Here is a 24,306-nt window from a genome sequence, read left to right as displayed (position 1 = left end):
ATCCATCTCTTATTTCTTACTAGTGAGCAGACGGAATGGAGTATAACTGCAAGATTAGACCATCCTGCAGTCATATTCTTGAGTTTGCATTCGGTTGCCATGGAGGTGCAATGGCCTGCGTAGGAGCTGGAGAAACCAAACTACAGTGGCTTGTGAAAGTATTCACCCTTCTTGGCATTGTTCGTTTTTTTGCTACCTCACAACCTGGCATTTCACTGTTTGTTTGTTTTTTTTGAGGGTTGCATCAGTTCATGTAAAGTACATGCCTACAACTGTGAACATTTGGTTTTCTTTTTATTTTGAAGAAAACAAAAAGAACAAAATAACTGAAAACTTCAGTGTGCATAACTATTCACCCCCCTAAAGTCAGAACTTTGTAGAGCCTCCTTTTGCAGCAATTACAGCTGCGAGTCACTTTAAAGAAGTCTCTGAGCTTTCAACTGGGATTTTTGCCCATTCCTCAAGGCAAATCTGCTCCAGTTCCTTCAGGTTAGATGGTTTCCTCTAGTGAACAGCAATCTTCACGTCTGACCACAGATTCTCAATTGAATTAAGGTTTGGGCTTTGACGAGGCCACTCCAAAACATTTACACATTTCCCCCTAAACCACTTGAATGATGCTTTAGCAGTATTCTTTGGGTCATTGTCTTGTTGGAAGGTGAACCTCCGACCCAGTCTCAAATCACTGACAGGCTGAAACAGGTTTTGCTCAATAATATCCCTGCATTTCACACCATCCATCTTCCCCTCGACTCAGACCATTTTCCCTGTGCCTAGTGCTGAAAAACATCCCCACAGCATGATGCCGCCACCACTATGTTTCACTGTGGGGATGGTGTTCTTAGGGTGATAAGCTGTGTTGGTTTGGCGCTAGACATGGCGTTTACTTTGGTTGAAAAGTTACATTTTGGTCTCATCTGACCAGCACCTTCCTCCATTCATTTGGGGAGTCTCCCACATGTCTTTTGGCAAACTCTAAACAAGCCTTACAATTTGAAAAGCCAAGATGGTGAATAATTTTGCAAACTACTGTAGAAGAGCTTATTTACATGCAGCATTTTTGCTGATTTTTTTTTTTTTCCTGTGATTTTTAGTGCAGGGAAAAAACGCAGTTTTACACTAACAGCAAACTAAATATTTTTAAAACCTCATTCACACTGTGCACTTTTTTCCTTGCATTTTTTTTAGCTGGAATTTAAAAAAACAAAAAAACAAAAACACCACAGCATCACTATTTTTTCAGCATTTTTTTTCTTCATTTATTTCTACCCATTCAATTGAATGTATGAAAAACACATTGAAATTCGTGCATAGTATATGCAGTGCTTTTCCTGCTAACACTGTATTTTTCATGCAAGGAAAAAAATGTTGCAAAAAAGCACTGTGTAACCATAACCTAAGGCTGGGGCTACACGGCAGAGTGTAGCGCAACTGAGTGCAGTCAACATTGCGACCCACAAGATGCCGGGACAAGCAAAAAATGAAACTGGTTCTGACTTTTCGCGACTTTGTTACCCCAATCACAATGGGATAATTGATGGAGAAAGGTTGAACTTGTCTTTTTTTCAACCTATTTTACCCCACTCACTTGCATTATGCTGCAATGTACCAGCTGCATACAGCCATTTTTAGCCGCACGACCTGTGATGCTGCCAAAGTTGGCTGGTCGCTAAGACATTTTTATTGGAGACCCTTATGAAAGTTACCTGAAGGGCTGATTATGCACTAATGGGGAGAGATCTGTCAATCAGATGTTGCGGTCTAGCAGAAGTCAGAGGCCCACAAGTCTCCCTATTCTTCTTCACACTGTTTCTTTACAGTGTAGCACCTCTTTGGAGAAACTACAAGAATATACACTGATAAAAATAAAAAAAATAAAGGGGACACTTAAACACATCAGAAGATGTGGAGGGGGCTGTAGAAGGGCAACAACCCAGCATCAGGACCGCTACCTCCACCTTTATGCAAGGAGGAACAGGAGGAGCAGTGCCAGAGCCCTGCAAAATGACCTCCAGCTGGTTACTAACATCCATGTGTCTGCTCAAACTGCCAGAAACAGACTCCATGAGGGTGGTATGAGGGCCCGACGTCCACAAGTACCAAGATTGGCAGATTCGACATTGGTGACCTCTGCTCTTCACGGATGAGAGCTGGTTCACACTGAGCACATGTGACAGAGTCTAGAGAGGCCGTGGAGAACATTCTGCTGCCTGCAACATCCTTCAGCATGACCGGTTTGGCAGTGGGTCAGTAAGAGTGTGGGGAGGCATTTCTTTGGAGGGCCGCACAGCCCTCCATGTGCTAGCCATACAGGTACCCTGACTGCCATTAGGTACGGGGATGAGACCCTCAGACCCATTGTGGGACCATATGCAGGTGCAGATGACTCTGGGTTCCTTCTGATGCATGACAATGCTAGGCCTCATGTGGCTCAAGTTTGTCAGCAATTCCTGCATGATGAAGGCATTGATGCTTTGGACTGGCCTGCACGTTCCCCAGACCTGAATCCAAATCGAGCACATTTGGGACATCATGTCTCATTCCATCCATCAACTCGACGTTGCCCCACAGACTGTCCATGAGTTGACTGATGCGTTAATCCAGGTCTGCGAGGAGATCCCTCAGGAGAACATCCGTCGCCTCATAGGAGCATGCCCAGGCGTTGTAGGGAGGTCATACACGCATGTGGAGGCCACACACACTACTGAGCATCATTTCCTTGTCTTGAGGCATTTCCACTGAAGTTGATCAGGCTGTAATTTGATTTGCCACTTTGATTTTGAGTATCATTACAAATCCAGACCTCCATGGGATATTACAGTGGGTACGGAAAGTATTCAGACCCCTTTAAATTTTTCACTCTGTTTCATTGAAATATCTGAAATATCAGAAAAACTGAAATATCACATGGTCATAAGTATTCAAACCCTTTGCTCTGACTCTCATATTTAAGTCACATGCTGTCCATTTCCTTGTGATCCTCCTTGAGATGGTTCTACTCCTTCCTTGGAGTCCAGCTGTGTTTAATTTAACTGATAGGACTTGATTTGGAAAGGCACAAACCTTTATATAAGACCTCACAGCTCACAGTGCATGTCAGAACAAATGAGAATCAAAGGAACTGATCAAGGAACTCAGAGACAGAATTGTGGCAAGGCACAGATCTGGCCAAGGTTACAAACGAATTTCTGCATTACTCAAGGTTCCTAAGAGCACAGTGGCCTCCATAATCCTTAAATGGAAGAAGTTTGGGACCACCAGAAGTCTTCATAGACCTGGCCGTCCAGCCAAACTGAGCAATCGTGGGAGAAGAGCCTTGGTGAGAGAGGTAAAGAAGAACCTCAAGATCACTGTGGCTGAGCTCCAGAGATGCAGTAGGGAGATGGGAGAAAGTTCCACAAAGTCAACTATCACTGCAGCCCTCCACCAGTCTGGTCTTTATGGCAGAGTGGCCCGACAGAAGCCTCTCCTCACTGCAAGACTTATGAAAGCCTGCATAGAGTTTGCTCAAAAACACATGAAGGACTCCCAGACTATGAGAAATAAGATTCTCTGGTCTGATGAGATGAAGATAGAACTTTTTGGTGATAATTCTAAGCGGTATGAGTGGAGAAAACCAGGCACTGCTTATCACCTGCCCAATACAATCCCAATAGTGAAACATGGTGGTGGCAGCATCATGATATGGGGGTGTTTTTCAGCTGCAGGGACCGGATGACTTGTTGCAATTGAAGGAAACATGAATGCGGCTAAGTACAGAGATATCATGGATAAAAACCTCTTCCAGAGTGCTCTGGACCTCAGACTTGGCCGAAGGTTCACCTTCCAACAAGAGAATGACCCTAAGCACACAGCTAAAATAACAAAGGAGTGGTTTCAGAACAACTCTGTGACCATTCTTGACTGGCCCAGCCAGAGCCCTGACCTAAAGCCAATTGAGCGTCTCTGGAGAGACCTGAAAATGGCTGTCCACCAACGTTCACCATCCAACCTGATGGAACTGGAGAGGATCTGCAAGGAAGAATGGCAGAGGATCCCCAAATCCAGGTGTGAAAAACTTGTTGCATCATTCCCAAGAAGACTTATGGCTGTACTAGCTCAAAAGGGTGCTTCTACTCAATACTGAGCAAAGGGTCTGAATACTTATGACCATGGGATATTTCAGTTTTTCTTTTTTAACCCCTTAACAACATCTGACGTACTAATTCGCGTCTGTGCCCTGGGACTTAAGAGCCAGACCCGTATTAGTACGTCATGGCAATCGCGCGCTCACACAGGCTGTGCGGGCGCGATCGCCGCCGGGTGTCAGCTGATTGTCACAGCTGACACCCGATACTATGTGCAGGGAGCGGTCCTGCACCGCTCCCAGTACATTAACCCCCGCGATGCTGCGATCGAAGTCGATCGCAGCATTGCGGGGGCAAGGGGAGGTGATCGCAGATACTCACCTCCTCTTCCGGCTTCCAGCGCTGTCTGCAAAGGCTTCCCGGGTGTTGCCATGACGACCCGATGTCGTCATGACAACATCCGGGTCACCAGACAGCAGGAAGATTGTTTGGACATGCGCAGTGCATCTCCAAACAATCTTCATCCTGTCCAGCGCTGACAGCCTGCATGACACAGGGATGGTGCTGCATTCCTGTGCCATGCAGGCGATCAGAGAAAAAAAAGTGAAAGTCCCAGAGTGGGACAAAGTAATAAAGTATATAAACTTTCAGAAAGTGAAAAAAAAAAAATTGCAAAAATAAAAACTAAAAAAAATAATCCACCAAAAATAAAAATATAATGTACCCATCAATAAATATTATTATAAAAAAAAACAAAAAAAAAAACAATAAAAGTACACATATTTGGTATCGCCGTGTCCGGAACAACCTGACCTATAAAACTGTCCCACTAGTTAACCCCTTCAGTGAACACTGTAAAAACAAAAAACAAAAAACAAAAAAAACGAAGCAAAAAACAATGCTTTATCACCATACCGCCAAACAAAAAATGGAATAACACGCGATAAAAAAGACAAATATAAATAAAAATGGTACCGCTGAAAACGTCATCTCGTCCCTCAAAAAAACAAGCCAACATACAGCTCCATCAGCTGAAAAATAAAAAAGTTATAGCTCTCAGAATAAAGCGATGCTAAAAAATATTTTTTTCTATAAAATTGCTTTTATTATGTAAAAGTGCAAAACATAGAAAAACGATATAAATGTGGTACCGCTGTAAACGTACTGACCCGAAGAATAAAGCTGCCTTATCAATTTTACCACACGCGGAACAGCATAAAAAAAAACAATTCCTGAATTGTTGGTTTTTGTTTATTCTGCCTCCAAAAAATCGGAATAGAAAGCGATCAAAAAATGTCACGTGCCTGAAAATGGCACCAATAACACCGTCAAGTCATCCCGCAAAAAACGAGCCGTCACATGACTATCTGCCAAAATCTGGAAAAATTATAGCTCTCAAAATATGGCGATGCAAAAACTAGATTTTACAAAAAATGCGTCTTTTAGTGTGTGACAGCTGTCAGTCATAAAAACCCCATATGATTCTGGTATTGCTGTAATCACACCGACCCGAAGAATAAAGTCGTCTAATCACTTATACCGCATGAGGAACGGCGTCAAAAATAAACTCTTGGGTTAGGATTGGGCTAGGGGCTTGGGCTCTCCAAACGCAACATGGTGTCCGCTAACACTTTGAGACGATTTTCCATTCAATTTGTTAGCGGATACCATGTTGCATTTGGAGAGTCCCTGTGTGCCCAAACATTGGAGCTCCCCCACAAGTGACCCCATTTTGGAAACTAGACCCCCCAAGGCACCTATCTAGATGCATAGTGAGCACTTGGAATCCCTAGGTGCTTCACAAATTGATTCGTAAAAATGAAAAAGTGAAAAAAAAAACACTTTTTCATTTTTACGAATCAATTTGTGAAGCACCTGGGGGTTCCAAGTGCTCACTATGCATCTAGATAGGTGCCTTGGGGGGTCTAGTTTCCAAAATGGGGTCACTTGTGGGGGAGCTCCAATGTTTGGGCACACAGGGGCTCTCCAAACACAACATGGTGTCCGCTAATTATTCAAGCAAATTTTACAATCAAAAAGTCAAATGGCGCTCCTTCCCTTCCGAGCCCTGCCATGCGCCCAAACAGTGTTTTTTCCTCACATATTGGGTATCTGCATGCCCAGGGGAAATTGCACAACAAATTTTGGGGTCCATTTTTTCTTGTTACCCCTGTGAAAATAAAAAAAATTGGGTCTAAAGTAACATTTTTGTGAAAAAAGTTAAATGTTCATTTTTTTCTTCCACATTCAAACAATTCCTGTGAAGCACCTGAAGGGTTAATAAAGTTCTTGAATGTGGTTTTGAGCACCTTGAGGGGTGCAGTTTTTAGAATGGTGTCACTTTTGGGTATTTTCTGTCATAAAGACCTCTCAAAGTGACTTCAAATGTGATGTGGTCCCTAAAAAAATGGTTTTGTAAATTTTGTTGGAAAAATGAGAAATCACTGGTCATCTTTTAACCCTTATAGCTCCCTAACAAAAAAAAATTTTGGTTCCAAAATTGTGCTGATGTAAAGTAGACGTGTGGGAGATGTTATTTATTAACTCTTTTGTGTGACATATCTCTCTGATTTAAGGGCATAAAAATTCAAATTTTGAAAATTGCAAAATTTTCAAAATTTTCGACAAATTTCCGTTTTTTTCACAATAAACGCAAGTGATATCGAAGAAATTTTACCACAATCATGAAGTACAATATGTCACGAAAAAACAGTCTCAGAATCAGGGGGATCCGTTAAAGCCTTCCAGAGTAATTACCTCATAAAGTGACAGTGGTCAGAATTGTAAAAATTGGCCTGGTCATTAACGTGCAAACCACCCTCGGGGCTTAAGGGGTTAATAAATTAGCAAAAATTCCTACATTTCTGTTTTTTTTTCCAGTTAAGATGGGGTGCAGAGTGTACTTTAATGAAAAAAAATTATCTTTTTAGAATTTACCAAATGTCTGCAATGAAACAAAGAGTGAAAAATGTAAAGGGGTCTTAATACTTTCTGTACCCACTGTAGCTTTGACTTACATTGATCATCTTTATGTTTTATTGTTCTCAACGCTTTCCACTATGTAATGAATAAAGATTTGCAACTGGAATATTTCATTCAGTGATATCTAGGATGTGGTATTTTACTGTTCCCTTTATTTTGTTTGAGTAGTGTATATTCTCTGTTTGCACAAATGACACTTCCTTTTTAATGGCAGGTTCTGCCATAATAGTAAATGAGTCTGTATTCTGCTGGCACACTACACAGGCCAATGGAAGGAAGGTCGCCGTACCCTGCTGTGCTGATTTATAAGGTGCCTCATAAAATCGGGTGATAATGAGGACAGGTGTATGATACGGTAATGCTTTATAACCATTGCCTTCTCACCAGAAATGTGATTCAAAGATGTTTTCCCACGAAGAGATATGTCTGCTGTTTGTCAGGTGGACTGTGTTTGACCCCTCTACAATTTTTAGAACAACATACTGTAAAAGTAATATGAGGGAAAATGCCCTTTAAAGAAGCCCTCCTACAAAGATTTTATTTTTTTTTAGTTTTTCTGTATGTATGTATGTATGTATGTATGTAGTGTGGTGTGTATGTGTTAATATACTCACCTACCGCCAACTTCTCCGCTATACTGCACCGTTCTGCTCCTCTTCTCGGTGACGTCACCGCTCTTCAGTCTCTCTGGATCACTCTGTGCGTGAGCTTGAAGTCTTTTTTTAGGCCACGGCCCCACTATCAGTATATGGTCAGTATTTTTTCTCAGGAGTGGGAGCCAAAACCAGGAGTGGGTGATAAATGCAGAATTGGTGACTTGTTTCTATTATACCTTTTTTAGATTGTTCCTAACCTGGTTTTGGCTCCCACTCCTGAGAAAAAATACTGACTGAATACTGATAGTGGGACCGTGGCCCCACCACTGATTGTCAACTTTCTGCCTATGCACAGTGTACACAGAAAGCAGCCAATCAGTGGTGTGGGCGGGGTTATACAGAGCTCAGCATTCAGAGAACTGCCAGATCTACAGCAGATAAAACAGATTTATCAAAACTGCAGCAAGCAACCCAATAAGTGACATATCGCTGGAATCAGGGTCTCGGTCTTCCCCCACCCCCCTACATTATGCTGCTCTCAGATGGGATAGCAAATACCTGGTCATAAATTCCCTTTAATATTGATTAATCACTATTTAATTGCCTTGCAATTTGTGGTCTGACTGCATGTCTGTAGCTTACATATCCTCTTGTATAAGGAGTGATGTGGGTGTATACTGCACAGTTCGTAATGAAAGAACAGCTAACGACCTGATTTAAAAGATGATGGCAAGTATAATTACTAGAGGCAAGCTACTAAAATGCTCTGTCCCTTCAGTACAGATAAGTGAGACCTTCTTGTCCATGCTTGAGAAGATCCCGGCGGTGCAGTTGGACACTATGCCTCACCATACAGTGCACCTCTGTTAGCTACAAGTTATTATTTTTTATAACAAATGAGTAAAGTATGGCTCTGCTTATGGATGGAAAGTTGCAGATAGGAGATAACTGATGCAAGTAGAAGCTTCCATGAAATCTAATTAGCCATCTATTGCACAGATGCTGCAGGGTCTGGTGACATCACTAGCCAAGGCTGCTCATATAGCATCTCAGCGCAGAGAAATACTATTTGGTGCGATTGTGTCTCCCGGTAGCAGCATCTGACCCTGGTTTCCAGGATGTATTAGTAGTTTTAGACATGCAGCTACTAGTGCAGAATAATTCTGCGACCATGTCTGAAGTCCTAGATACCCATCTCCGGACTTTCCTTTATGTTCTGTGCTTCTACTACTAAACGTTCCTCCTGTCTTTTTATTATAGGAGTAAAATGGCGTTAGAATCAATGGCACTGCTGGCTGTTCTCCCCGTGGAGGGGATGACCTGTAACTCTTGTGTCCAGACCATTGAGCAGAAGATTGGCACTCTCGGGGGAGTTCACAGTATCCAGGTTAGTAGATACGTCTATACCGGTGACCTATTTTATTGTCATCTCCTTGTAAAGCCTTGGTTATGGGAATGTTTGAAACATCTTCAATACAGTTATTTTAGCCTTTGTGTGTGTATATATATACAGTACAGACCAAAAGTTTGGACACACCTTCTCATTTAAAGATTTTTCTGTATTTTCATGACTTTGAAAATTGTACATTCACACTGAAGGCATCAAAACTATGAATTAACACATGTGGAATTATATACTTAACAAAAAAGTGTGAAACAACTGAAAATATGTCTTATATACTAGGTTCTTCAAAGTAGCCACCTTTTGCTTTGATGACTGCTTTGCACACTCTTGGCATTCTCTTGATGAGCTTCAAGAGGTAGTCACCGGAAATTGTTTTCACTTCACAGGTGTGCCCTGTCAGGTTTAATAAGTGAGATTTCTTGCCTTATAAATGGGGTTGGGACTATCAGTTGTGTTGTGCAGAAGTCAGGTGGATACACAGCTGATAGTCCTACTGAATAGACTGTTAGCTGCTTTTTTCTTGCCATAATACAAATTCTAACAGTCTATTCAGTAGGACTATCCGCTGTGTATCCACCTGACTTCTGCACGGCACAACTGATGGTCCCAACCCCATTTATAAGGCAAGAAATCCCACTTATTAAACCTGACAGGGCTCACCTGTGAAGTGAAAACCATTTCCAGTGACTACCTCTTGAAGCTCATCAAGAGAATGCCAAGAGTGTGTAAAGCAGTCGAAAAATCTTTAAATGAGAAGGTGTGTCCAAACTTTTGGTCTGTACTGTACATATATTATATCTCGCTGTATGTCAACTGATTAATGGTAGTAAAAGAGGATAAGGCAAATAAATATGCAGCTTTTCTGGCCCTTGGTGGTCTCAAGAAGGGATAAGTGGTGTCAGAGGCAAAATAATATGCAAGTATGGCTCACTGTGCTTGCTTTATAGGGCAGCTGGTTGCAAATTTTGGGCACCTTGAAAGTTGCTTCCACTTCTGCGGTGCTACATGGACATATTGGTCTATACATAGTGAACTGGTGTTGTGCTGTAGAGAGATTTCTACCATAACTATTTTATTATAGTTTTCATTTTTTACAGTTTATTGTCACAAATTTTAAGATAATTTATCTATTCACCCATCTCCAATCAATACCATGATGTAATAAGGATGGGACATCAGGTTTTAATGCAGGGAAACCCAAACATTCAGGTTTTCAATATATAAATGTCATATACATTATAATATGCATGGAGGTAATGGTAGAATTGGAATTATGGTTATTGCAAAAAAAAATACTTTACTGTGTGCGTGTCCATGGCTGCCTGTCTCCAGGAGACGTATAGCAATGCCACTTGTCTCCAGGTGACGCATGGCAATGCCGCCTGTCGCCAGGTAGCTTATGGCTATGCCGCCTGTCGCCAGGTGACGTATAGCAATGCCACTTGTCTCCAGGTGACGCATGGCAATGCCGCCTGTCGCCAGGTGGCGTATGGCAATGACTGACACCATGTGAGAGCTATACCATTTTCTTTTCATCATGAGTAGATAGATGTCAAATTAAAAAATGTCATCACTAAAGGGTTACACCCATCTTTTTATGAGTAAAACAGCAAAGTGCTTGTAAAAACAAGAAACTTTCCCATCTGCTTCTTGAAGATGGGAAAGTTTCTTGTTTCGGAGCATTTTTTTTATTTTCTTGATGGCTGATTGACTAGTGAATCAGCTTCAGCTGCCTGCAGTGGTGGCAGCCTGCAGTGGTGGCAGCCTGCAGTGGTGGCAGAACACGTGCAGCGCTTACAAGCTCTTTCCAGTCCAGCTTGTTAGTAATGTACAGAATCTTGCGGGGACCACTGGAGCGCTCTTAGCTCCCCGATCCTTTGCAGCTTCAGTGCATCTGCTTTCCTCCAATGCTGCAAAGATGAGGGTGCCTTGTATAAGAGCAGTGCAGCTATCCCACTGGTCTGACCTGACAGGCTGGAGCGCACCCCCTTTCCCAAGCCATTAGTAAGCCGAGTGGCTGAGGAGAGGTCTGCTCTGGAAAAGGCTATGCTGGTCCGCCCATGTAACGTATTCGTAATCCTGTATGGGCCTATGCACATGTTGCATTTTGTCGCTCTTTTTATTTTGCCCAGTTTTGTCACAACCTTTCCTAGTGCCAGCAAAGTGAATCAGACTCCTGAAGTCTCATGCACACGTTGCTTATTTTTTTCCTTGCAGATTTGCAGCAGATTTAAATCTGCAGAATATATATTCATTCAGCATTTTTGCTGCAGACTTCACCCATACTAATGAGTGGGAAACATGCTGCAAAAACGCACCTTTTTATTGTGCATTTTTCACATCAGTATTTGCAGCACTTGTCAAGACCGTTCAGCCATCAATCGCATCACCGGGCCGTGGAGAACGTGTGCATTTTGCCGTGCAGATTTTGCCTGGGGCCAGTTTCTACCTGTTCACCCGAATCCTTTCTTTGTGTAGTAGCAGTTGCTGAGTGCTGTGCAGTCACGTGAAGGCAGCGCTTCTACACCCGGATCTGAAGCCCATGTGCCCTTCTGTATATTTTATACTAATATTAATGGCTTATGACTTAGGGACATAGGAAAATGAAGGGAAATGTACTTCTGACTACTACTGATACATTTGTATTTTGTGTTAAAGACCATATAATGGCCATATAATGTACCTTCATAGGTAGCAAACTCACAACCTCATTGCAGCTGTCGCCTTCATTTGTTTCTTCAGTGATTTGCTTTTAATTGAATCCCCATTGCTGAAACAGCAGCAGCTTCCTGGTAATTGCAGCAAGACGATCCCTGCAGGGCATGTTGGAGACGAGTGTCATAGCCAATACTCTGCAGCTACCAAGGAAATTAGATTTTACCCATGTTTTTACAAGGAATTGAATGTTCTCATTACTCCAATTATTTTTATTATGTTACTTGGTATTGCGCATCTAGCTTGCGTATGTGGTATCGATTTTGGTTTTTTTCCCCTAGTTCTAGGCTAAGGGCATGCTGCGCTTGTGCAAACTGCTAGATGTATATGACCGACAGCGGCCACAGGCAGGATGGATGCCCAGGCATCTGTGTACCATAAGGGTATGTTCATACTAGACATTTTTTCTGCAGCAAATCCTGATCTCTTGGCAGTAAAGTTTCTGCCTCCAAAAAGCAGGTTTTGCTGCTTTTTTTTTTTCACTGTCCATTTGTCTCTTTATGCATGCTGATAAAGTTCAGTGAAAAAAAAAATGACCTATTCAACGTAATCAGGTTTGGGCACAAAAAAACGCAGCAAAACTTGATACCTGCGTTTTTTTCAGAGTTTTTAACACTGCCCATTATTTTCAATGGGTCAAAAAACGCTGAAAGAAGTGACATGCTCTATTGTGCAAAAAGACATGCAAAGCACAAAATACTGATGACAAAAAAAACAATGTGTGTGCATGAGATTTCTGAAATATCATAGACTTTGCTGGTACTGTAAAACACAGCTGAAAATGTGCATAAAAAACACCACTGAAAAACCCCTAGTGTGAACATACCCTTAGGACCCACTGTTAAAAACCGTATACCGCATGGTGTGCGCTTTTATTGCAGTGTCTTTCTGAAGAGGAAAGGGATTGTTCTTCTACTAAAGGAAATGTTTTTTTGCTAATTTAAGTGACCGATCTTTGTAAAAATACTAATCAGCGCTGATGCGGGAGTCCAGGCCTATTGTGAACAATGCAGTCTATAAATATGTAAAATTGTGGGAAAGGAACCTGATAGCTGAGATACCCTTTAAAAGTTTAAATGATAGAAATTAAAACACTCATGCAGGTCAATATCCATTTACAACTGCCAAAGCTGACCCATCACATGGACCTTTCCAGTTGTACCTGCCACTGGAATCCACCAGTCCTTTGAAGAGATGATGTCCTGGCCACTAGTGACTTCTGGTTGAGAGTTTATCAGTTCTGGTCTGGTGGAGATTTTCGTGGCTTCTTTCTTGCTATAATAAGCATCTCTACAGTTTGGTAACTTTAAAAAAGATTGGAGAGTCCCTTTAAAGTGTGGCTGTAGTTTTTATAATGGTTCATTGTGTTTCCCTTCATATTTTTCAAGTCTGATTTTATTATTGAGGCCAATGGGAGCTAGCTACAGTTAACCTGTCAAAAAAAGCGCTGCGGAATATGTTGGCGCTATATAAATAAAATTATTATAAACTTCTACACCCACAAACCATTTATATGACTGTGTAGGCCATTAACTGATAAGCAAATTAATTCCTTTATGACTCCAAAGCACTGGTCCAGCAGTGAGCGGTCACATTTTGAAGTTCTGTATACCGTATATACTCGAGTATAAGCCGAGTTTTTCAGCACATTTTTTGTGCTGAAAAAGCCCCCCCTCGGCTTATACTCGGGTATATACCCGAGTATATATAGATTCCGTTGGTGGGGGGAGCTGCTGCAGCTACCACGTGTGCCATCTACTAAAGAGGAATGAATATTCCCTCTTCTCCACTCCCATGGGCTTGGAGAAGAGGGAATATTAATTTCTCTTTAGTAGCTGGTATGGAGGAGCACTGAGCCGCGGCTCCTGCTGACAGTGCCCGCTACTAAAGTGAATGCATATTCGCTCCTCTCCACACATAGTCCCTGCGTGGAGAGAAGTGAATGTGCCGGCAGCAGCAGCTCACATCTGTGTCTGAGTGCGCGCTGCTCAGATGCTGACATGAGCTACTGGCAGACAGGACACAGCGCTAGAGCAGAGGTGAGGAATAAAGGTGAGTATAAGTGTTTATTTTTTTTAAGTGTGCTGTGATGGGGCCACACATACCAGGATTGGGGCATGAGGGGGCCACGCATACCAGTATTGGGGCATGAGGGGGCCACGCATACCAGGATTGGGGCATGAGGGGGCCACGCATACCAGGATTGGGGCATGAGGGGGCCATGCATACCAGGATTGGGGCATGAGGGGGCCACGCATACCAGGATTGGGGCATGAGGGGGCCACGCATACCAGGATTGGGGGGCATGAGGGGGCCACGCATACCAGGATTGGGGGGCATGAGGGGGCCACGCATACCAGGATTGGGGGGCATGAGGGGGCCATGCATACCAGGATTGGGGGGGATGAGGGGGCCATGCATACCAGGATTGGGGGGGATGAGGGGGCCATGCATACCAGGATTGGGGGGGATGAGGGGGCCATGCATACCAGGATTGGGGGGGATGAGGGGGCCCATACAGATTAGGGGATGTGGGGACCATGCATTCCAGGAAGAGGAAATTTACCAGTAGCTGCTGCATTTCCCACCCTAGGCTCGATTTAATAAGTTTTCCCAGTTTTTTGTGGTAAAATTAGGTACCTCAGCTTATACTCGGGTCGGCTTTTACTCGAGTATATACAGTATATGTGTCTGTCGGTATATTGTGGTGTTGTGATGCACTTACAGCACCACAGCCTCTCGTTGTATTTCCTGCCATGTGTCTAAGTCAAAGACCTGTTAGTAAAATCAGAGTGGCGCTAGGCAGGGAATACTGCATCTGGCAGAGCAGAGTGGCGCTAGGCAGGGAATACTGCATCTGGCAGAGCAGAGTGGCGCTAGGCAGGGAATACTGCATCTGGCAGAGCAGAGTGGCGCTAGGCAGGGAATACTGCATCTGGCAGAGCAGAGTGGCGTTAGGTAGGGAATACTGCATCTGGCAGAGCAGAGTGGCGTTAGGTAGGGAATACTGCATCTGGCAGAGCAGAGTGGCGTTAGGTAGGGAATACTGCATCTGGCAGAGCAGAGTGGCGTTAGGTAGGGAATACTGCATCTGGCAGAGCAGAGTGGCGTTAGGTAGGGAATACTGCATCTGGCAGAGCAGAGTGGCGTTAGGTAGGGAATACTGCATCTGGCAGAGCAGAGTGGCGTTAGGTAGGGAATACTGCATCTGGCAGAGCAGAGTGGCGTTAGGTAGGGAATACTGCATCTGGCTGAGGATTTGTAAGTGCATCCTCACGCCCCAATGCACTTCCGGACACATACGGTATATACAGAACTTCAAAATATGATTTCTCACTACTCAAGCAGCACTTCGTTTTCAGGAAAAGATCAACTTGCTTATCTTTTAAAGGGGTACACAGTCATATAAATGGATCGGGGGGGGGGGGGTGTAGAAGTTTCTGACAAGTTCCCTAAAAATCTACATTCATTAAACTCCGACTTTTTGCAGCTGCATTTATCTGTATGAACGGTACATGGGATTTGGTGCTTTGTGTCATCACTATTGAGATGTATTATTCGACAATGAGATTAAATTGAAAATTCTAAACCCATTAAGAAAAAAAAAACTTAGATAAACTTTGAATGCATATGTGACAAAACCAGTTCCTCCCACTCTTTATTATCCGTATCACTTTCAGACTTTTGGCTGGCGTGGATGTTCCTCTATTTTCTTTGGCTGCCATTTTTCATCTCTGTTTACGCCTCAGGTGTCGCTGGAGGGGAAAAATGCAGAAGTTCTTTACGACCCTATGCTGCAGACGTCAGATGCTCTGCAGGAAGCTATTGAGGACATGGGATTTGAGAGTGCACCTGTCATCACAAACCCTCAACACATACCTACAGAGAGCACCTTTCTCTACACTTCATCGGAGCAATCTGTGGAGAACATCTGCAGTGGACTTCTGGAGCTCAAAGGAGTCCTGGATGCTAAGAGTTCTCCAGACGGAGCAGTAAGTGTGACGTTCATACCCTCAATCATGAATACTGACATTATCATTCTGAAATTTCCGGGACTCCGTCTAGAAGCAATGGGCACAAATAAAAAATCTTCAGCTTCTCAAGACAATCAAGCTGGAGATGTCTTGGTGAAAATGAAAGTGGAAGGCATGACGTGCCACTCTTGTACCAGCACTATAGAAGGCAAGATCGGGAAACTCAAAGGAGTCAAACGTATCAAAGGTAATGTGTTTTGTGTGTTATTTCTACCGAGGGGTTGTGGTCAATGGAATAAATTATATTTGCCTACTTTTGTATAGTAGATGACTTAGTTTTGTTCCCTCATCCTATATGTTAACATATAGATAGAACTTGAACTGGAGCAGCAAATGGGTCTAACTTTCAAGTGTTTGATTCAGGAGCATTACCAAAAAAAGAAAAATGGTGCACATAGAGTATTACATTCATAGAAACTTCAATGAAAAAAAACGTAAGGATCTCACCTTGAAGGGTTGTTTTATTAGGGATACAACTCCAATGTAGCCATGTAACTGCCAACGTCCAAAATCCCCGGGGCCAGCCATCCACATTGGGCTGAGGAGAGGTGAGTTTCGATGAAAGGAGGACTGTGGTTAGATATCCCACATTGGGGTATACTAATCGAAGAGCTAAACTCTAGCCGATAACTCAATAGCAGTAATGATGAATACAAGATCACTTTATTGGAAAAGTCTCATGTGAATACAACACGTTTCAGGGTACTGAGACTCCTTTATCAAGTAACTGAGGTGCAATCTTCCAGGTATTGGGATATTTTTGACTATTTCATAAATGTGGCGTTGTAAGATCACTTAATGAAAAGACTGAAAAATGAACAAATTGTAATTATTTTTACCTGAAATGCAGACACAAAATTTATAGGAAAGGAACAATGACCTAATTTCTCTAACAGGAAAAAGATATATCTTTGTACTGTGTTGGCCAGTAGATAGAAAGATATTCAGATTTGAGAGTCCTCAGTGGTTGATACCTATTAATTGCTAACTAAAAAATGGTAACAAGTTGCAAGCTTTCAAGACTACTCAGGCCTCTTCATCAGGCATAGTATAGCACAAAATCTGAAGAGTCACATATTTATACACAATAGGGCACAGAAATAATGCAATGGACGTCACTTGTCTCATCTAGTGCATTATTCTGGTGTCCTGTTGAGTATAAATATGTGACTCTTCAGATTGTGTTATTCTATGCCTGATGAAGAGACTCTAGTAGTCTCGAAAGCTTGCAATTTGTTACCATCTTTTCAGTTAGCCATTAAAAGGTATCAACCACAGAGGACTCTCAAATCTTAATATAATTCCTCTAATACGTTACCTTCTCATGCATTGGTTTCGGTAAGATTCCCTAATAGAGTGGTGGTCCTGATGGGAAAGCGCTTTGAAAGGTAAGGTAGCACCTATCCAAATTCAATCCAGATCCTGCTGAGTCTGATAGTGAGCAGCATTTAGGGAAACCTCATTGTCTGGGAACGCTGGAGGACATTGATCATCACTATCATGACTGCGTCATGTTTGTAGGATTTCTTGTCATTGATGTGTAAGTTTTCCATTTTGGCAGTGTCCCTGGACAATCAAGAAGCTCACATAATCTACCAACCTCACCTCATCACCGCTGACGAAATCAGGAGCCAAATAGAAGAAGCTGGTTTTACAGCATCAATTAAGAACAAACCCCTTCCAAAACTGGGAGCCATTGATATTGGACCCTTGACTAATGGCATCAAGGATGTAGCCCCGGCCAGACCAAAGTCTCTGAGTGACCTATGTAGAGCGGTATTCCAGGTGGAGGGCATGCACTGTAAATCATGTGTTGTGAACATCGAAAGCAACATTTCTTCCCATGCGGGGGTGCACAGCATTGAAGTGTCATTACAAAAGAAATCTGCAGTGATCCATTATAATCCCAATGTCCTAAGTTCAGATGTGCTGTGTCGGGCTATAGAGTCTTTATCACCAGGCATTTTTAAAGTCAGTCTTTCTAATGGTCTGGATTGTGGTACTCCTTCCATCTCCCAGTGTTCGGCAGAAACCAGCAATGCAGAGCAAATCTTCTCTACCCGAACACATCAGGAGACGTCATCTAAGGTGACCATTGTGAGCATTGGAGGGATGACTTGCAATTCTTGTGTGCAATCTATTGAGGGTCTCATCTCTCAGAAACCAGGGGTAAAAACCATCAGTGTGTCTTTGGCAAACAAAAATGGAACAGTGGAATATGACCCTGCTGTTACTAACCCTGAGGCTCTCTGTGCAGCCATAGAAGATATGGGATTTGATGCCTCACTACCCGGTAAGTGTAGTTCTTAAACTGCTTTGGGCCAACTTCATACTCTCACAGTGACTATTACCATCAGAAAAGTCACATGTACAGTATTGTGCAAAAATTTTCATCCATTAACAAAATGGAAAGTGAACAAAAGAGAAATCTAAAGCACATCAATATTTTGGTGTGAGCAGCCTTTGCCTTCAAAAAAAGCATCAGTTCTTCTGGGTACACTTGTACAAAGTCAGGGTTTTTGTAGGATTATACTCAGGTATATGCTTAACCAATTGTACCATACAGGAGATAATGATGATAATTTTCATATGTAGGTTTAAACAGTCATTAACTGAAACTAAAACAGCTTTGTAGGAGGCTTAAAGGGAATTTGAATCATGCTACCCAAACTGTGGGCAGCATGAATCACAGCCTGGCTATGAGTGATCTGGACAAGGTATATTTTTCACTGTAACCCTTCTGCTTTTCAGCTTTAATGATTCCGCTGTGGACCATAGCCTGTGAGACTAGTCCTGCTCTGCCCTTGGTTGGCTTTTCCCAGCTCTGCTTTAGGTGATACACAAATCTCTCCCTATGTACACGCGAGGGAGACACCTGCTAATTGCCCACAGCAGCGCTGGTAATTTCCAGCCCTATCCTTAAAGTATATTTTCTCAGAAACACCGGAGCATTTCAGAGAAAATATGCCTGGCTGCAATTCATGCTGCCTGCGGTTTGGGCCGTATGAATCAGATGAAAGGTTCCCTTTCAAAACTAGGTGAGGAACAGCCAAACTTTGCTACAAAGGTGAGGTTGTGGAAGACAGTCTCACATCACAGGTCATACACCATGGAAAGACAGAGCATAGCAACAAGACACAAGGTAGTTATACTGCATCAGCAAGGTCTCTCCCAGCTAAGATAAAACTTTTGCACAATACTGTGTGTTCTTTTCTAGCCATGTTGTTTTTTCTAATAAAATGAACAATTCTCTTTATTTACCAGAACAATAGATGAAATCTTTAACTAAATCCCTAGTATACAGTACAGATCAAAAGTTTGGACACACCTTCTCATTTAAAGATTTTTCTGTATTTTCATGACTATGAAAATTGTACATTCACACTGAAGGCATCAAAACTATGAATTAACACATGTGGAATTATATACTTAACACAAAAGTGTGAAACAACTGAAAATATGTCTTATATTCTAGGTTCTTCAAAGTAGCCACCTTTTGCTTTGATGACTGCTTTGCACACTCTTGGCATTCTCTTGATGAGCTTCAAGAGGTAGTCACTGGAAGGTGTGTCCAAACTTTTGGTCTGTACTGTATACGATATGTTGTGGAGCTTTCTCTCTGTATATGTATTCTTATGGGGGAGGTTACTGCTAGCGGCGTATTCCCAAACAGATCAGGAGAAATGGTTTGTTTGGCCAAAAGTTCTAACTTTTATTTAATTCGGATATTAACCCCTTTCTATTTCTGTTGTCAAAACAGAGACTAAACATGAATTCATGGTGTGATTTTATGTTCCACCTGCTGCTAAGTATTATTACCAGAAGTGTGTGACGGCGCAGCATCAGTGGGGTAAATAACACTGTGAGAATAGCACCTCGCTATCACATTATATGGCACAGGATCTAAGAAACCGGTCAATATAAAGCCATCAAGTACATCACTCATTGATTGTGATATGGAAAATAGTTACTAATCTGTCATGTACAGGGTGATTATAATTTTATTTAGAACAACCTTCAAAATGTGCCACAGGGGAAAACCTGAGTGTATCTCCACCACCGAGGGCAGATTCCTTAGGGGTATTTATTTGGGAATCACATTTTTATTTTATTCTTCTGAAAATGAAGTGATGGCGCTGCTGCATTTGTCCCATATTCTAGTGGGGCAAGAAGAAAAAAAAAATATACAGACCTACACAGCCTACAGTCATGGCCAAAAGTTTTGAGAATGACACCAAAATTATATTTTCACATGATCTGCTGGCCTCTGGTTTTTATTAGTGTTTGTCTGATGTTTATATCACATACAGAAATATAATTGCAATCATATTATGAGTACCAATAGGTTATATTGACAGTTAGAATGAGTTAATGCAGCAAGTCAATATTTGCAGTGTTGCCCCTTCTTCTTCAAGACCTCTGTAATTCTCCCTGGCATGCTCTCAATCAACTTTTGGACCAAATCCTGACTGATAGCAGTCCATTCTTACATAATCAATGCTTGCATTTTGCCAGAATTTGTTGGTTTTTGTTTGTCCACCCGTCTCTTGATGATTGACCACAAGTTCTCAATGGGATTAAGATCTGGGGAGTTTCCAGGCCATGGACCCAAAATCTCTATGTTTTGTTCCATGAGCCATTTAGTTATCACCTTTGCTTTATGGCAAGGTGCTCCATCGTGCTGGAAAAGGCATTGTTGGGCGCCAAACTGCTCTTGGACGGTTGGGAGAAGTTGCTCTTGGAGGACATTCTGGTACCATTCTTTATTCATGGCTGTGTTTTTAGGCAAGACTGTGAGTGAGCCGATTCCCTTGGCTGAGAAGCAACCCCACACATGAATGGTTTCAGGATGCTTTACAGTTGGCATGAGACAAGACTGGTGGTAGCTCTCACCTCTTCTTCTCCGAATAAGCTGTTTTCCAGATGTCCCAAACAATCGAAAAGGGGATTCATCAGAGAAAATGACTTTGCCCCAGTCCTCAGCAGTCCACTCCCTGTACCTTTTGCAGAATATCAGTCGGGCCCTGATGTTTTTTTCTGGAGAGAAGTGGCTTCTTTGCTGCTCTCATTGAAACCAGCCCTTGCTCAAAGAGTCTCCGCCTCACAGTGCGTGCAGAAGCACTCACACCAGCCTGCTGCCATTCCTGAGCAAGCTCGGCACTGCTGGTAGTCCGATCCCGCAGCTGAAACAGTTTTAAGATACGGTCCTGGTGCTTGCTGGTCTTTCTTGGGCGCCCTGGAGCCTTTTTGACAACAATGGAAGCTCTCTCCTTGAAGTTCTTGATGATGCGATAGATTGTTGACTGAGATGCAATCTTTGTAGCTGCGATACTCTTCCCTGTTAGGCCATTTTTGTGCAGTGCAATGATGGCTGCACGTGTTTCTTTAGAGATAACCATGGTTAACTGAAGAGAAACAATGATACCAAGAACCAGCCTCCTTTTAAAGTGTCCAGTGATGTCATTCTTACTTAATCATGACTGATTGATCGCCAGCCCTGTCCTCATCAACACCCACACCTGTGTTAATGGATCAATCGCTAAAACGATGTTAGCTGCTCCTTTTAAGGCAGGACTGCAATGATGTTGAAATGTGTTTTGGGGGTTAAAGTTCATTTTCTGGGCAAATATTGACTTTGCAAGTACAGTAATTGCTGTTAAGCTGATCACTCTTTGACATTCAGGAGTATATGCAAATTGCCATTACAAAAAATGAAGCAGTAAACTTTGGAAAAATTACTATTTGTCTCATTCTCAATACTTTTGGCCATGACTGTACATCGGTCAAGTTTTTTTATTTTTTGCTTATCTGCAACACATAGACTCTTAGGGCTCATTCAGACATGAAAAAAATTGGATGTCACTTGGATGACATCCATGTGCTTTCCTTTTTTCACAGACTAGAAAAAGTTTGAGAAACCTCCAACTTTTTTTTTTTTTTTTTGAGAAAAATTCTGATCAAAAACACACTGATGACACTCATACGAGAAAATCACTGACATCTGACTGAGGCCTTAGACTATCCTATACAGGTAGAGAAAAAGTAAACTTTTTCATATTAACACATTAAAAGTAATTGCATTGGGCTCTAATTACAGTCCGGCAGGTAAACTATGAGAAGGGCATCTCCATTGTGTTTTATTTTGCTGAAGAAGGAGACACCAGATGTATCGTTCAAAGACTGCCCAGCTAGGAAGGAGAAGCAGAGGTGGTCTGTGTATGGGGGATTATTCCCTGCCCCAGACATGTTATCCTTTTAATGTCCCTTGTATTAAAATGTTCCTGTAACTATAGCCAATTACTATTAACTTTGATCTTTAAAGAAAAAAAAAAGTGATTCATATTGTGTCTAAGGCCAATTCAAAGATGTTCTTCAGCGTCCGTACACGTGTCATACGGCTGTTAATGAAGTATGCAGCAGGAACAAGATTGATTATTTAAAAAAAAAAAAAAATGTCCTGTTCCTTAAAGGGTTACAGAACTAAGAGTTTGTAATGTGTTTTGGGGTGGGGTGGGGTGAGGTCCTTTTCTCTTCGGGTAAGCGGAACTTTTCTTTTGTTTTCTACCGACACATTAGCCCTGTTACCTGATATTTCTCTGGAACCTGCTCAGAAACCTCAGCGAAATTCCTTCCACCCAAAAGAAGGCTTCATCAAAGACTCTCCGGAGCCCAGCAACCAGGAAACCAGACCAACCGACAAGTGTTTCATCAAGGTCTCTGGCATGACGTGTGCATCCTGCGTGGCAAACATAGAAAGGAATCTCCGCAGGGAGGACGGTCAGTTCCCCTGATATACATTATATAAGTCTCGTGTCCCGAGTGCTGGGTGATCGGGCTGATCTATGACTGATGGCTGATCTATTGTAGTATTTTCTGTAGACTCAATCAGTACAATATTAATAGGCTTTATAATGTGTTTGTGGTAAAGTACAGCTCTGTGATTGGTGGATGTACAATAACCATTATTCCTGTATAAAACTATATCTGTATTATGTATGTGAGTTTGATTCCTCCCTTATATGTTCTTTGCTATATTTTTTATCATCACATTTTCCACTCTTATGTCCACTCAAGACACTAATTCACTTTTCAATGTAATACTGACGCCAACAATTGAACGTGGGCAATACCAAAGATAGGTTCCCTAACTGCGCAAATAAGCTTTCCTTCAGGAGGCAAGCTAATTTACATACCTTTCCGAGGGAGCAAACCAGTAAGACCCCCCGACACCAGTTGGATATCCGCAAGAACAACCAGTGTCTTCCAGGAACCTCTAATTACAGATATACCAGCTATTGAACCCTTTCTACACCCGGGTGGCGAGCATTTTTATTGGTATATGGTCTCCCATGCTGGTATGTGCTGCCCCCCTCCTTGTATTTGTGCTGCCCCCATCCTATCCCCACCATCCAATCCTGGTATGCGTGGCACCCATCATCCCCAATCCCGGTATGCGTGGCACCCCTCACCCCCCAATGCCGGTATGCGTGGCACCCCTCACCCCCCAATCCTGGTATGCGTGGCACCCCTCACCCCCCAATCCTGGTATGCGTGGCACCCCTCACCCCCCAATCCTGGTATGCGTGGCACCCCTCACCCCCCAATCCTGGTTTACGTGGCACCCCTCATCCCTATCCTGGTGTGTATGGTATCCCTCATCCTAGTATGCATGGCACCCTATCCCTCACTCCCAATCCCGGTATGCGTGGCACCCCTCACCCCCCCCCAATCCTGGTATGCGTGGCACCCCTCACCCCCCAATCCTGGTATGCGTGGCACCCCTCACCCCCAATCCTGGTATACGTGGCACCCCTCATCCCTATCCTGGTGTGTATGGTATCCCTCATCCTGGTATGCATGGCACCCTATCCCTCACCCCCCAATCCCAGTATGCGTGGCACCCCTCACCCCCCCAATCCCGGTATGCGTGGCACCCCTCACCCCCCAATCCTGGTATGCGTGGCACCCCTCACCCCCCAATCCTGGTATGCGTGGCACCTCTCATCCCTATCCTGGTGTGTATGGTATCCCTCATCCTGGTATGCATGGCACCCTATCCCTCACTCCCAATCCCGGTATGCGTGGCACCCCCAATCCCGGTATGCGTGGCTCCCCTCACCCCCAATCCCGGTATGCTTGGCACCCCTCACCCCCAATCCCGGTATGCGTGGCACCCCTCATCCTTATCCTGGTGTGTATGGTATCCCTCATCCTGGTATGCATGGCACCCCATCCCTCATTCCCAATCCCGGTATGCGTGGCACCCCTCATCCCCAATCCCGGTATGCCTGGCACCCCTCACCCCCAATCCCGGTATGCGTGTCACCCCTCACCCCCCAATCCCGGTATGCGTGTCACCCCTCACCCCCCAATCCTGGTATGTGTGATACCCCTCACCCCCAATCCTGGTATGCGTGGTACCCCTCACCCCCAATCCTGGTATGCGAGGTACCCCTCACCCCCCAATCCTGGTATGTGTGGTACCCCTCACCCCCCAATCCTGGTAT

At 43.2% G+C, this 24,306-nt stretch overlaps 1 protein-coding gene across 1 annotated transcript in view; it reads left to right on the top strand.

The window, feature by feature from the left end:
• The window catches only part of ATP7A (ATPase copper transporting alpha), a 76,971-nt gene that overhangs the window by 19,514 nt on the left and 33,151 nt on the right, over positions 1 to 24,306 (top strand). The window contains exons 2-5 of the mRNA XM_073641012.1: positions 8,906 to 9,032; positions 15,515 to 15,986; positions 17,361 to 18,092; positions 22,376 to 22,576. Coding sequence (XP_073497113.1) covers positions 8,913 to 9,032; positions 15,515 to 15,986; positions 17,361 to 18,092; positions 22,376 to 22,576 — 1,525 coding nt within the window. The 5' untranslated portion in view covers positions 8,906 to 8,912. The remainder of the gene's footprint in view (positions 1 to 8,905; positions 9,033 to 15,514; positions 15,987 to 17,360; positions 18,093 to 22,375; positions 22,577 to 24,306) is intronic.

The sequence above is a fragment of the Phyllobates terribilis genome, unplaced genomic scaffold, assembly GCF_046119375.1.
Source record: "Phyllobates terribilis strain yellow unplaced genomic scaffold, ASM4611937v1 Scaffold_7__3_contigs__length_470593459, whole genome shotgun sequence".
In the NCBI taxonomy this organism is placed as follows: domain Eukaryota; kingdom Metazoa; phylum Chordata; class Amphibia; order Anura; family Dendrobatidae; genus Phyllobates; species Phyllobates terribilis.
This window is presented reverse-complemented; position numbering and strand designations above follow the sequence as displayed.